We start from the raw sequence: 14,201 nt of genomic DNA on the forward strand, positions 1-14,201 counted from the left end.
AAATGATTCATGACTTGAACTAAAGGAAAAAATCAGACAATCAAAGCGCAATAAATACCTTGGCGCACCGCAGTCCGCGAATTAAGCATCGCCATGAAGTCCATTTTCCCCCTTTTTGAGGGCAAAACAGAGGACTTCAAAACAACCTTCGGCATAGCCTTGGCACCTTGCTGCGCCTGAGGTTGAGCCACCAACGTTGCCGGCTCTACAAACATTTGAGTGAAAAAAGCTTCATTAATAACTCTATCGGAATCACGCTCATAAAACCACAAAATATAAACAAAGTATACCTGTTGGAGAAGACGAAACAGCAGGCGCAGCACCGCTTCCCTTGTCCGCCGCGCGCAGAGATGAGGTGGCAGCACCATACCTCGTGTGGACTGGAGGATTGCCCACACCTTGAGGCAAAGAAGACGAGGAAAACTTGGAAGTAAAACCCTTGGTTTTCTCAAGTCCCTTCACTTGAGTAGGAGGAAGATTCTGGGCAACAGAAGCATCATCTTTTTTCTGTTTTTTACTGGCCCCTGCGCCAGTTTTGCCTTTAGCCTTGCGCTTGAGTTTTTGCGCTTCAGCTTCTGCCTCCTCCCCTTCCTCTTCCACAGGCTCTAACTCATAATTAGCGAGCGCACCTACAATACGCGCAACAGAAATGATAAAACCAAATTTGGTATTCTAAGGGCCTAAGCACAAATACAAAGGCTTACCAGGCACATCGCTGACAAGGCAAAACTCTAAGTCAACAGGAATAAACATATCGTCAAAACGATCAGGAAAGGCGGTTTCCCCAGGGTTCAGCGCAGCAGATCCACCCTCCGTATGCTCGTCATAGGCGGCGTGGATGTATTCCTTGCTGTCTGCATAAAACAAGACAAGTGATATCAGCAAAACGAATTATACTCGCGCAGAATTAATGCAATGAACAAACAACCCACCAGAGCCATCAACACGGATGACAGGCTCAGTCTCGCTGTCAGTCCACCTCTTGCTCATACCAACCCCCACCAGCGCTTCCTCGCAAATATTCTTGGCGGGGGATGGTTCGGCAGATAACTTCTTAACCCATGTGCCCGTTGGGTTCTTAAGGACATTGTCATCCGCGGGCGCAGAAGTGATCGCGCGCATAGCCATGCGGATTGGAATCACACCAGCCTTGACGTAGAAAAACTTCTCAGTCCAGTCATGAAGGCTCTTAAAAGTGACAGTACAGCATTTAACCTTCTGACTGCGCGGAATAAACGAAAACCAAGAATCTTGAACCTTTGGTTTATAGAAATATTGAAAGCGGCGAGGAGTAGGCTCTTCGCCCTGAGCTTTGCACATAAACTCAAAATGAGTCATGCGCACCAACCCAAAAGGGTGAACTTGGGATATGTGAATCCCATAAAATTGAAGGAGCGCACCTATAAACCTTGTCATCGGAAGACGAAGGTTACAGTGAGTAAAAAAATGAGAATATAGAGAGATATAGCCGGCAGGAGGATCCGCAGCCGTCTGCCTGGCTGCCGGGAGCAGACAACCATACTCAGGGAGAAAACCCTGAGAAGCAATGAGACTATCAAGCTCAGGCTGTTTCAACTTGCAGGGGATCTCGTCCCATCTTTTCGCCGTTTTATTCTTTCCCCCCTCCTCCGACGAAGCCTCGGCAACCCGAATACCCTTGCCGGTCTTCTTCAAGTTAGAGATAACCATCGACTTCACACGGCCTTTACTGGGGGACTCGGTAGTGTCTGGGTTAAGAGACATGCGATTGCAGAATAAGAGCAATCCGATTGTTTAAACACAGAATCCGGAAGCAAAGATAAAGGCTCTGAATCGAAGGGTTAGAAGACAAGTAAAGCTCTAAAGCGACAATGGAGATGAAGAAAAAACCGTTCAAAAAGGTTTGGTTTTATAGGCCTAGGGGAGAGAAAGATAAACAAGTAATAATCAGATCTACGCTCACGCGCCCCCACTCGCAGGCGTAGGCCAACATAAGCGCGACACGTGTTCCTGACACTGTATGAGGAGACATGAAAGGCCACTGTAGCACCTCGAGCACACGAAAGGTCTGACACATAACGCCTCCACCTCTGATGCATGTCAACACCAACCAACCACGTGCATTGACGATTCGTTTTAACCAAAGGGATGGAATTTCGCGCAACGCACATATGAGAAATGAAAAAGAAAAGACAAACCCTATTAAAAAAGCGAACCATTGAGTCTAATATCTCCCTTACCTCGCTCGCGCGAGACAAGACACACATTAGACTGGGGGGCTTGAAGGGGTATGCACCCGCCCCAACATCGAGCGGGGCGGGTCAACCCATAAAGTACGGATAAGAAGCTTGAAATCAATATGTCACGAAGACACAAAGCCGAAACCTATGCGCAAGCGCACGAAACACCTGTGCGTGGCGCATATCGCATATGCACACAGCGCGTACACTCAGTGTGAGAATAAGAGAAGACCCCGCGCATCCCCAGGATAGGCGCATAAATGAGACAATAATCTAATCCAAATCAGGATAAGGACAACCGTGATTGTGCTCATCAGACAACCTTCCAGAAGGTATCTTTTAAGGAATAAAGAATGTGCTGAGGTTGACAGCTGCCAATGAAAGGTGGACAACTCAGCAAAGCCCATGTGCTACCACGTGATGGCACATGGGTCAGGTGAAATACCTTGGTCAGAGAATAATCAATGAAAGAGCACCAGGTGTCCTAAATACACGTGGCGCGAAGCAATAGGGGGAGGCTAAAAAGGCCCTAATTGGGTCTGAGCCAAATCATTGAAAACCCTAGCACTATAAATACTAGGCCGCCTCCACAGTTGGAGGCAAGCAAGAAAATATATTCTAAGTCATTTACTCATTTTCACATCCTGATTATCCTCTCCTACAATATCTGATTCTCACACCGGAGGGTTACCCCAAAGAGGACCCCTCTGTCCCTTTCTGAGAGGTAAGCTCACGGTGCTGTTCGTTTTGTAGGTGGAAGAACTCGTATCTCGGAAAACCATCGGTGATATAGCACACTCATACCCGAGGAACGTTGATCGTATACAAATAAGTCGATACACACTTCTTCAACGCCCAAGCCAAACTTTGAAAGCCAGTGTATGCCCGATTAAAACAGCATATGCCGGTTAGAGAAGGACAACAAGATTCTTCAAATTTAAAAATTACAGTTGCTTAACAAATTAAGAGAAAAAAAAACTTGTTTGGAAAAGTTTGTCGTGTTTTGTGAAATTATGCATTTATGCCAATAGATATTTCAGTTTTGGAAAAGAATTAAAAAAAAAATCACAGCGCCTAATTTTAAATAATATTTTAATAATTCGCCTACAAAAGCCCGTTTCTGTCTTTCATTCGAACACACTTTCTCTCTCTCTCTCTACCGCAGTTTCAGTTTCTCTCTCTAGAAATGGCAACGAACATCGGAATAATGGACGCGGCTTACTTCGTCGGCCGGTCTGAGTTATTAGCGTGGATCAAACACACTCTTCATCTCACTCTCAACAAAGTCGAAGAGGTACGTTACGTTAATCGTATGATTATTTGAACTAATCGTGTTAATAGCATTTAGTTTATGTATATAGTTCAATAATCGTTGTGAAATGTTTGACCTAATAATGTTGATAGTGTTGCATGTGTGTATATAATTCGAATTACCGGTGCTGATTAATAAGCGTTATTATATGACCTAATTCGAATTTAGTGTACGATTTCATCATAATTTCAAACGTTAATATCGCATGCTATTGAATAATCGGTATTATTTGATCTAATTGTGTTAATTTCATTGAGTGTGTGTATATAATTCGAATTAAGTGTATGATTTCATCATAATTCAAACACTAATATCACATGCTATTGGATAATCGTTATTATATAACCTAATAGTGTTGAGTGTGTGTATATAATTCGAATTAAGTGTATGATTTCAATGGATTGATTGGATGTATGCAATCGTTATTGTTTTCTGTTCTATATCTGTGGAAATCGGTATAATTTGACCTAATTGTTGATAGCAGTGAATGTGTGTTTAAAATTCGAATTAAGTGTTCGATTACAACGGATTGGATATAGGCATGTACCGGTGCTGTTTAATAATCGCTATTATATGACCTAATAATGTTGATAGTGTGACTGTTGTGTGTGTGTGTGTGTGTATAAATCGAATTAAGTGTACGATTTCGATGGATTGGTTGGAATGTTGGATGTATGCATGTACCAGTGCTGTTTGATAATTGCTATTATTTTCTGTTTTATATCCGCGGAAAGCGGTTTTATATGGCCTAATTGTTGATAGCAGTGAATGTGTGTTTAAAAATTCGAATTAAGTGTACGATTTCACTGAATTGATTGGATGTAGGCATGGCATGTATCGGTGCTGTTTAATAATCGATATTATATGACCTAATAATGTTGATAGTGTTGAGTGTATGTATATAATTCGAAATAAGTGTACACTTTCAATGGATTGACTGAATGTAGGCGTGTACCGGTGCTGTTCACTGTCAATTGATGGACGCCGCTCATCCTGGAATGGTGCCAATGCACAAGGTCAATTTTGACGCCAGAACGGAGTACGAGATGATTCAGAATTTCAAGATTCTTCAGGATGTTTTCACCAAACTCAACATCACTAAGGTATTTAAAATATTTTCTGATCTAATTAAGTTTGTTCATGCTTGACATTGTGATCTGTTTCTGTTAAGTTTGTTCATGAACAATTGTAATTCGAAATGAGTGGATTAATTTCTGTAGTGTAGTATGAGTAATTCATTGCGTATTAACCATCATACTTGCTAAAATTCAAATGAATAACATAATAGTTGGAAGATTAATGTTGTGATTGTTTCTGATACAATACACAAGTGTAATATTCCGAATGTGTGATTCATTGCATACTAATCCTCATGCCTGCTAAAATTCAAATCAGTAGCATAATGGATGGAAGGTTGACATTATGATCTGTTTCTGTCATTCCATACACAAATGTAGTATTTTAAATGAGTTATTTAGTTTCTTAGATGCTATTCATTGTATACTAACCATTATTTGTGCCTTAATTTAAATGAACAACATGATAGATGGAAGATTGACAATGTGATCTGTTTCTGTTATTCCATACACAAATGTAATATTCCAAAGGAGTGAGTTAGTTTCTTAGATGCAATTCATGTATAGTTTATATACTAACCATTATTTGTGCCAAAATTTAAATGAACAAAATGATAGATGGAAGTTTGACATTGTGATCAGTTTCTGTTATTCCATACACAAATGTAGTATTCCAAATGAGTGAGTTAGTTTCTTAGATGCAGTTCATGTATAGTTATACACTAACCATTATTTCTGCCAAAATTTAAATAAACAACATAATAAATGGAAGATTTACACTGTGACTGTTTCTGATATCATACACTAAATAATCCAAATGAGTGAATTAGTTTCATAGATGCAACTCATTGTATACATACCATTATTCTTGCTAAAATTCAAATGCACACTCGTTTATTATGCTAGACTGAGCAATTTTAAGCAGTCTGCAATAGTTGTTTTGCAAAAAAAAACTATGCATGATGCTGAGATTCACTTACATACTTAATCTTCTTTTACTCACTTTAGCAAAAAGTATGATGTCTATAAAGTATAATACTCTGTTCATATACTAATTAAACAATAAGCTCTTTGATGACAGCACATTGAGGTGAGCAGGCTAGTGAAAGGAAGACCTCTTGATAATCTTGAATTCATGCAATGGATGAAGCGATACTGCGATTCTGTTAGCGGCGATTATCAAAAGTAACTTTTTAATCCTTTTCATAATGCCCTAAGTTTAAGTTTACACAATCCTTTGAAAATTAACTTTTTAAACTTTACATTTTCAGTTACAATCCCGAGGAGCGTAGAGAAGCTAGCAAAGGTGGAAAAGACATAACAAAGAAATCTGCTCAATCACAACCGACTCGTGGCACCACAGCTGCACTCAAAACTCATAATACTCGAAAAGCAGACGCACCCTCGGTCAAGAACACTAAACCATCTTCAACTGCTGGCACATCTGCATATGATCAACAGGTATTAGTATATTTATATTACAAGTACCACAGTTTTAAAATTCAAACTTTGATCTTAGTCATATAACTAAACATAAATGTTAAATTTTATTTTGTTACATACAGGTTGCTGACCTGAAATCAGCATCGGAGAGTCTTGAAAAAGAGAGAGATTTCTACTTTACAAAGTTGAGAGATGTTGAAATGATATGCCAACTTCCCACCGTCTCAAATTTGCTTGTAATTGTTCTACAACACGTATTTCGTTTACATGTTTTGGACAAAAAAAGTTGAAAATGTTTGAACAAATATTTACTTTTTTTATAGGTTGTTGAAGTTATTAAGAAGGTACTGTATGCTGCTGAAGAGGATACATCCGTTATGGAAGAAGCGAAAGCTACGCTTCTTATGAGTGAAACTGATGTGGGTGCGGGTCAAACTGTGGAAGTTGACCTGTCAAATCCCGATTCGCAGAAGAGGAAAACGGTTGTTGATGCGGAAGTTGATGACGCTGCTAACACAAGGTTGAGGGTGTCCGATGCTTCTGATGTGCATTCAAAGGGGTCACCTCTTATGACCTTGTGATCTTTAATCGTCTAGATTTAAGTTTATATTTTTTAATCCGACAACGTAAAGAATTGGTGTTTCAAACTTTTATTTTTGCATATTATGTTTACTGTGACATCCAACCTGTTGACTTTGCCTACCATAAGAATGCATTGGTATTTCATAAAGTATTTTTTAGCATATTATGCCATTGTGTTTATTGTAACATCCGGTCTTTTATGCCAACCAATATCGTCGACTTTGCCTATCAGTAGTGTTCAAACATGTAGAATTTTACATAAGATTAATACCATGGAATTGGAATCTCCTTTTCCTTTGAAAAACAACACTCAAAAGTCTTTAAATAAAGTGATCCTATTCTCTTTTGATTACTCTTTCATGACATCTGATTCCAATTGGAATCAAGTTCCTTGCTCCTTTATTGGCCACTAAAAGTCTAAAACACCCCTTACTTCTTTAATATCATCATTTTAAACACTTGATTCGACCAAACCAAGTTTCGTATCGAGAGAAAATGGGTATGGCAATATCGCGATTGGTGAAAATGTTATTCGCGAAGAAGGAAATGAGGATTCTAATGGTAGGACTCGACGCTGCAGGCAAAACCACAATTCTGTACAAGCTTAAACTAGGAGAAATCGTTACTACCATTCCAACAATTGGTACCTCAATCCTTGTTCATATTTATATCCCTTTAGCTCGTTTAGTTTTGTCGTTTAAACAAAATTTTATGAAATTAAACAAGGTTTTAATGTCGAAACCGTGGAGTACAAGGATGTTAGCTTCACGGTATGGGATGTCGGCGGACAAGACAAGGTACACAAAACTTAGTTCACTAAGGAACTCATCACTTATAAGTTATAACTACTTTCAAACTATGATTATGTTTTGATTGTTTTCATATTATGTGAAGATCCGACCCTTGTGGAGACACTACTTTCAAAACACACAGGGGCTTATATTCGTGATCGATAGCAACGATCGAGACAGGATTACCGAAGCTAGAGATGAACTTCACCGCATACTCAATGAGGTAATTATTTCATATGGCTCAACTTATTTACCGGCCTTAGACAAGATTTTATTTTAGAGTATTTTTCATAGAAATACTGTTACCAGAGAAAAAGTTATGTTAAGAAAAATGTATTTAAAAAGGTATTCCGATCCAAATTTTACAATAACTTTATTAAAGGCCAGACCTTCCAATTTCAGCCTTCATGCCTTTATAAATTCCGTCAAAATCCTTGATTTTCCCTTAAAGTAAAGTAATATTTTATCATCACGAATGGGGGTCAAGAATCTAATAGCAAACGTCGTTTTTTATAGGATGCACTTCGTGAGGCCACGGTACTCGTGTTTGCAAATAAACAAGATCTTCCAAATTCAATGAAGGCTGCTGAAATCACTGATAAACTTGGACTTCATTCGTTACGTAATCGTCGTTGGTAATATGTTTCCTCCTCTACCAAATGAAAAAAATAACTTTGTGACAATAAGCCAATTTTATTGTATATAGTTTTAAGTTATGTAAATAAAAATGATAACAGGTATATACAGAGTACATGTGCAACATCTGGTGAAGGGCTATATGAAGGTCTTGATTGGTTGTCAAACAATATATCGGCCAAGGTAAGTTATATAAGTTTAAGCTACAACATAAGATTAATAAATACTTTTTGGTTGACATATGCGCAAATAATAAAGTGAATACTAATCAATATTTTGATTTTAGAGTTAGATTTAACCAGAAAATCATGAGAAAGAAACAATTGTTTTTTTAGTGTATTTATACGATAATATCATACAAGTTTTTACCTCTATAGTTACGAGATGCGTGAAAAAGAGGTAAACAATGGGTCAGATACAACCCAAGAAATTCCAAATAGCATGAAGCATAATGTATATATAGTTTTACATGTATTAGAAACACTTAAGGATCATTCAATACATAACCAATTTGAAGTAGACAATCATGATGGACATTTATATCTACGGTTTAAATCATGATTGACGAGACACATCTCTTTCATATAATATTTGCTGAGCATTAAGTACGAATGCTTGAATGAACTTCACAATTATCTATTTAAATTTGATTATGTGTTGAACACACACCATAACACTAACCTATACCATAAACATGTTAATTCTAGTAAAAAAAAAAAATTTTATTTAACTATATATGAAATGATAAATGGGAAATTTTACCAAACTGATAAATATGAATTTGCTTGTAGCGATGAGAGCACTCGGTCATCACTATAATGCGAAGAGCCGAAGACAGTTCCTCTGCGACCTTCCATAATCATGCTTACCTACTCGTTTACTTTAACTATGTAATTATATGTGTGCGTGCATAGACACATTATGGTTGTATGCAACATTGCAATGCGTCAAAACTGTACTTTATACCACAAAGATACATGGATGACGTTAGATTCCTAAACTATATGTCTTCAAACTAAAAACGTCGTGTCCTTTATAACCAAATGCTCCCGTATCCCTTAAAAACACAGTCATTCCACACGATATGAGTAACATTGATGAAGTTAAACACACGTGCACGCACACACGACTGTGTGTATATAAGCAGGTTATACTTGTATTCTACGCATCAAAACACAACGATCAAAGTAAAATCTAGCAAAAAATAAAGTCAACAAAGCAAGAATCAAGATCCTATCATTAAACAGAACACATGGTTCTAGCCCAAACATAATTATTGATTAGTGATGTAATTGCACCTAAACATCATACTTTTGGAAAATAAATAACCAATCACCAAACCTAACAACCGTTGCTGACTGACACGCGAGTCGGTGGGACCAGTTTCATCACCTGTTCTTGAGCCCGGAGCCTCTTCAATACCGGTGGTTCGGGTGAAGATGAAAACGAAACAGATGATGATGCAACTGCCCACGAATCATTAGAGTTGTCGCTGCTGAAATACGAATCAATAACACCATTTGGACTCCCAGGGGTGAAATGGTACTTTCTCTTCTGACTTAATGAGTAGCTGTTAATGTGGTTATCGGATACGTCCAGGATGAATTTGGAGCACTCGTTTACTTTCCCCTGTTATAATTTATACAAATTTTAGATTTTGATATTTTGAAAGTTGAACAAATATCCTATAGTGTGTACGGTTCTTGAAAACTTAGCTAACGGGCCCAAGTCACTTGGAACCATTTTAGGACTTTATCAAAATACTGTACTTCGAAAGGTTATTGGACCAAAAGTTTCAGTACAAAATCCTTTGCAGGCTCCCAAGGTCTTATTGGGCCGGTTTGGGCCCAATAAGGCATATAATAGCATAATTAATTACTTAATAGGTTTTTTACCCAAACAACTTTTGTAGTACATTTTTTTAACAATACTTCAAGTCAGAGAATTTATGAAAATTATAAATGTATTTTTAAATGAATTTTATCCAACTAAATTTTATTCGATCATTAAAATATAAAACCGTGGCCAAAAAGAACTAACCTCGCTGATTTCAAGAAAATCCTTAAGTTGGTTAAGATAATTGAACGCGTTATCGGGATCAATCTCTTTAATTACGAGGGACATTGTAGCAGCAGCTATTACAGATGGAGGGTAAAGTAGAGACCTTGAATCTGCATTCAACTTACAGATATCAGCTAATTGAATTAAAAATTGTTCTTGAAACAATTGTACTTTTATAATGAATTGTTTTGAGTAATTCGATTGTACTATCATAACTGAATATTTTGGGTAGTATTGATGAGTGCAATGCCTGACATGTCTGAATGGTTTTTATAATAGTTTTCAAATGTTGGATGTTTCAAAAATGAATGATTTTTATAAAAGATTTCACAATTGGTTTTCTTTACAGCTTCCAAAGTTCAAAGACTTTTTATAAAGATTCGATTTTTATATAGATATTTTGAAAGTTTTACGGTTCAATGAACTCTAATACACTGTTAACCATTAGGATGTTTAGCACTGCATTATTAAAGTGACTTTCTGATAATTATCTATACGGGAGTGTTTGGGCACGCTTATTGGCTTATTGCTTATTGATATAAGTAGCATAAGCTACCACAATTCCCAAACACTATTAAAGTTGATTATATAATTTTCTTGATTTCAAACATTAGACTATTAGAGGCACATCCAAACACCATCTTTGCAGGCTTGCAGCCTTAAACTGCTTTGTTAAAGCTAATTATCTTATTATGATTAATTCATTATTCACATCACATAAACAATTTCAAAACATTATGCAGACAAATAATAATGTACATCCAAATCAATCAATTCATGACAAAACAGAAGCATAATCAAAACCTTACCATTAATGACAGCAAGAACAGTTCTTTCAGACCTCCGTACAATCTCAGCCCGTTGACAATGCGCAACTAACCCGAGCCTGCGCATAACGTAATCCAAAAACGAAAGCGGTGTCACCGGATTCATCTTCCACTGAAGCGAACCGAGCACCAAAAGCTCCATTTTCATTATCGTCTTCGACTCAAACACAAACTTTGCCCCTTCCACCTAAATCACAAAACACAAACATTTTCACAAACACTTTCGATACATTCAAATTTCAATACATTCGATACGTTCATTTAGGCATTTTCACAAACACTTGGTGTGCATACCTGCAAGTCCATAAGTAAAGGCGTTTGAATCTCTTCAACTTTAGAAGCTAAAGACAAGCAAGCAACAGCAGTAAGCTGATTCATCCACGGCTTATTATTATTACCATTACCCATCTGAAAATCGGTACTTGAAACGAACCGACCGAAGTAATTAACAGCTAACACAGTGGTTAATGCCACAAACCCATAATAATTACTAACCCTAATCATCCAATCAACAGACTCCTGTCTTAACCCCATTAACACATCAGAAACTGAATTAACAAACCCATTATTATTATTATTATTCTGTCTTAACATCAGTGACTGAAGCTCGTGTTCATCCCATAACGTGTCGTGTTCGAAATGGGTGAAAAGATGGTCTTTTTGGTGGTCAAAATTGAAATTGAAATCTGCATCTTGTTCGTTGCAGAGCAGAGCATCATCGAGATTGAAATTAGGGTTTTGGGGGTTCATTGTGTTGTTTTAGATGATGAGGGTTTGTGACATGTTTCTCTCTCTAGAAGTGTAGTGAGAGAAAATGGCGGAAATGAAAGAAGGAAAGAAAGAGGATTTTATTTGTGAGTGAAGAAAGGCTTTCACGCCTGCGTCTCTTCCTGCTTTTGCTTGATTATTTATTATTATTATTATTATTATTATTATCCTGACTAAAGTTTTCTTAACCGAACTCACTTTGATTTTTAAATTTTGCTTGGGTGTTAGAGGTGCATAAACCGGTTACAAACCTTAAACAGTTGCGATTTGAAACCGGTTTGATTTGGTTAAAAAAAGTCAAAATCAGTTAATGACCAGTTTTAGTTCGGGTTGAAACCGGTTTCTTAACGTGTTTATGACTGATTTTGGTTCGGTTTTTGGTCGATTTTGGTTCGGTTAACTGGGTTGAAATCGGGTTTGGTAGATAAAATTACAGACCGGTTTCGAACTTACGGTTTCAATCGAATCCTAAACGGTTTCTGCATATTCGGTTTCAAACATGTTCAATTTCAGTTTGATTTTCAGGCCAGTTTGATTAACCGGTGTTTTTCCCCACCGTTATTAGGTGTTCCCTCGGGAAACTATACCGACATCTGCCACTTGACAGTCGTTGTGCCAACACAGGTACAAAAATTTCTAACGTAATACACGGTTGGACGAAAACCTGAGAGTTAAGATTAGAATTAACAATCTCACAAGGTATATAACTATACTGATAATCAAACTTTGGTTTTCAGTCCACTAAAAAACTCAAAACTTTCTATCACTATGCCTCAAAGGTGTGAAATTTTCGATTATTATGATATATTAATTATTATTATTATTAATTGTTTAATGTTTGGTATTTTTGAGAAAGTGGAATGTAACGGCAACATTCGATGGGAAGATGAATGAGTGCAGCTTTTACTTCATTTATGTCCTTATGCTTTTTGCTTTTTGCCATTTTGATCTATCAACTTTTAATCTCTTACAAAATGGTCCCTTCAATGTACAATCACTACTATGCTAATGTTCTGCATTTATAAGTTGACTTTACCACAATATGGTCTCCTACAAAATGGTCCCTTCAATACTAGAGTTTAATGTATAACTATGATTACCCAACTTTCAAAAATGTTATGGTAAATTTTTGAAATGAAATACTTCATGAAAATTTTAAATTTAAGTCACGCTATGATAGATTCTCTATACCTTTAATGTATAATGAATTATCATGACGTTAGAATTACATGTTTAACAATACGACAATTACACATGTGATCTCTATAATTTTTTATCATTAGTAATTACTGTAACTTGAATTTAATTTTAAATAGCATTGTGATTGTAGGAAGTGGAGCAAGAATATATGAAAGTGTAATCTTCTTCAGTATTTTTGTAAGATAATAAGTAAATTGATTTTTAATATTTCAAAATAACACCTATCGTTCGATAATAATTCAAACTGTTAGTTTAACTAATTAATCAGAGTCTTAAATTCACTTTTGTTGACATGCATTCATAATTTAACAAATTAGTAATTTTGTCTCTTCTTAGTGAACAACTGATTGATTTTTATTCCAATAATGCGAATTGTTTGAAAATATGTAAATGTTAGTTATGTGTGGACATAGTTATTTCTTTTCTATAGTGTTATTGTCGTTTGCAACAAATGACACTTATTGTTAGATTAATTATTAGAGTAGAGTACATCAACTCATTTCAATTTTTCCAAACAAACTAAAAACGGAAAAGAAGTTTGTGCGGGTATTGACTACTAGAGAAACCCATGCATTGTTCTTGAGATAGCATAGGTGTTTGGAGTTGGGTGAGCAACAAATGAACCATTGATAGAAACCAAGCTCGAAAATTAGTCATTACTTTTCCTTGTATCATCGGTTAACTAGAACCGATCTATTCATATTTTCATAAATTTTTAGCCTTGATACCTCTATTTCATGCATACCTCCACTTCATGTATTATATTTCCATTTCATGTGATTCTTACCAAAAAATTTATCCTGGATTTGTTTTTGGTTATTATCTGAATTTAACTGAACATAAACCAAACAAAATACCCATAAACGAACTACTTAATAAATAGATTAATCAACGACTTGGTTTAGATTCAGGCTAATAACCGAGCCGAGCCTAATAATACGCACCTTAGTCATGAGAAATACTAAAAGAGTTATTACTTGAAAGTACATGGACTATATTCAAACATTGAGGTATGATCTATGGTATTTCTGACATTGGCTTGATGGAGTGGTGTACACGCGCAGTGAACGATGTGACTAGTTTAGTTGTGGAAGTAGTAGGTGCTTTAAAGACATTTGACTGTTGTCTTCAACCAGGACCACCAAGGACCATCGGGGTACAAGGATACTTTGTTTTGTTTTTTATTTTTTCCTTTAATATTATAATATACAACTGGTTAACCTTTTAATATCAAGTATATTTATCGTTCAAAAAAAAAGTATATTTGTAGTAAAATACTTTGATAC

At 36.4% G+C, this 14,201-nt stretch overlaps 3 protein-coding genes across 3 annotated transcripts; 2 read left to right on the forward strand and 1 right to left on the reverse strand.

Moving 5' to 3' along the window:
• Positions 1 to 3,365: 3,365 nt before the first annotated feature.
• Positions 3,366 to 6,774, forward strand: LOC143555103 (microtubule-associated protein RP/EB family member 1C-like). Its single transcript, XM_077044728.1, has 6 exons — positions 3,366 to 3,513; positions 4,479 to 4,634; positions 5,689 to 5,792; positions 5,879 to 6,068; positions 6,173 to 6,286; positions 6,374 to 6,774. Exons 1-6 carry the CDS (start codon positions 3,406 to 3,408, stop codon positions 6,629 to 6,631), a joined length of 930 nt encoding a protein of 309 aa, XP_076900843.1. The 5' UTR covers positions 3,366 to 3,405; the 3' UTR covers positions 6,632 to 6,774.
• Positions 6,775 to 7,085: 311 nt separating this feature from the next.
• LOC143555120 (ADP-ribosylation factor 2-B-like) lies at positions 7,086 to 9,031 on the forward strand. The gene is made up of 6 exons (XM_077044741.1): positions 7,086 to 7,275; positions 7,359 to 7,429; positions 7,527 to 7,646; positions 7,940 to 8,058; positions 8,161 to 8,242; positions 8,851 to 9,031. The coding sequence occupies exons 1-6, from the start codon at positions 7,128 to 7,130 to the stop codon at positions 8,854 to 8,856; spliced, it is 546 nt and encodes a 181-aa protein (XP_076900856.1). The 5' UTR covers positions 7,086 to 7,127; the 3' UTR covers positions 8,857 to 9,031.
• Positions 8,998 to 11,837, reverse strand: LOC143555119 (cyclin-D3-2-like). The gene is made up of 5 exons (XM_077044740.1): positions 11,242 to 11,837; positions 10,930 to 11,134; positions 10,100 to 10,230; positions 9,190 to 9,688; positions 8,998 to 9,090 (listed from the first exon to the last, which is right to left on the reverse strand). Exons 1-4 carry the CDS (start codon positions 11,695 to 11,697, stop codon positions 9,401 to 9,403), a joined length of 1,080 nt encoding a protein of 359 aa, XP_076900855.1. The 5' UTR covers positions 11,698 to 11,837; the 3' UTR covers positions 8,998 to 9,090; positions 9,190 to 9,400.
• Between the last annotated feature and the right edge of the window lie 2,364 nt (positions 11,838 to 14,201).

The sequence above is a fragment of the Bidens hawaiensis genome, unplaced genomic scaffold (assembly GCF_021521415.1).
Source record: "Bidens hawaiensis isolate Kalapana, Puna unplaced genomic scaffold, B.hawaiensis_p1.1 tig00017971_1, whole genome shotgun sequence".
Classification (NCBI taxonomy): Eukaryota; Viridiplantae; Streptophyta; class Magnoliopsida; order Asterales; family Asteraceae; genus Bidens; species Bidens hawaiensis.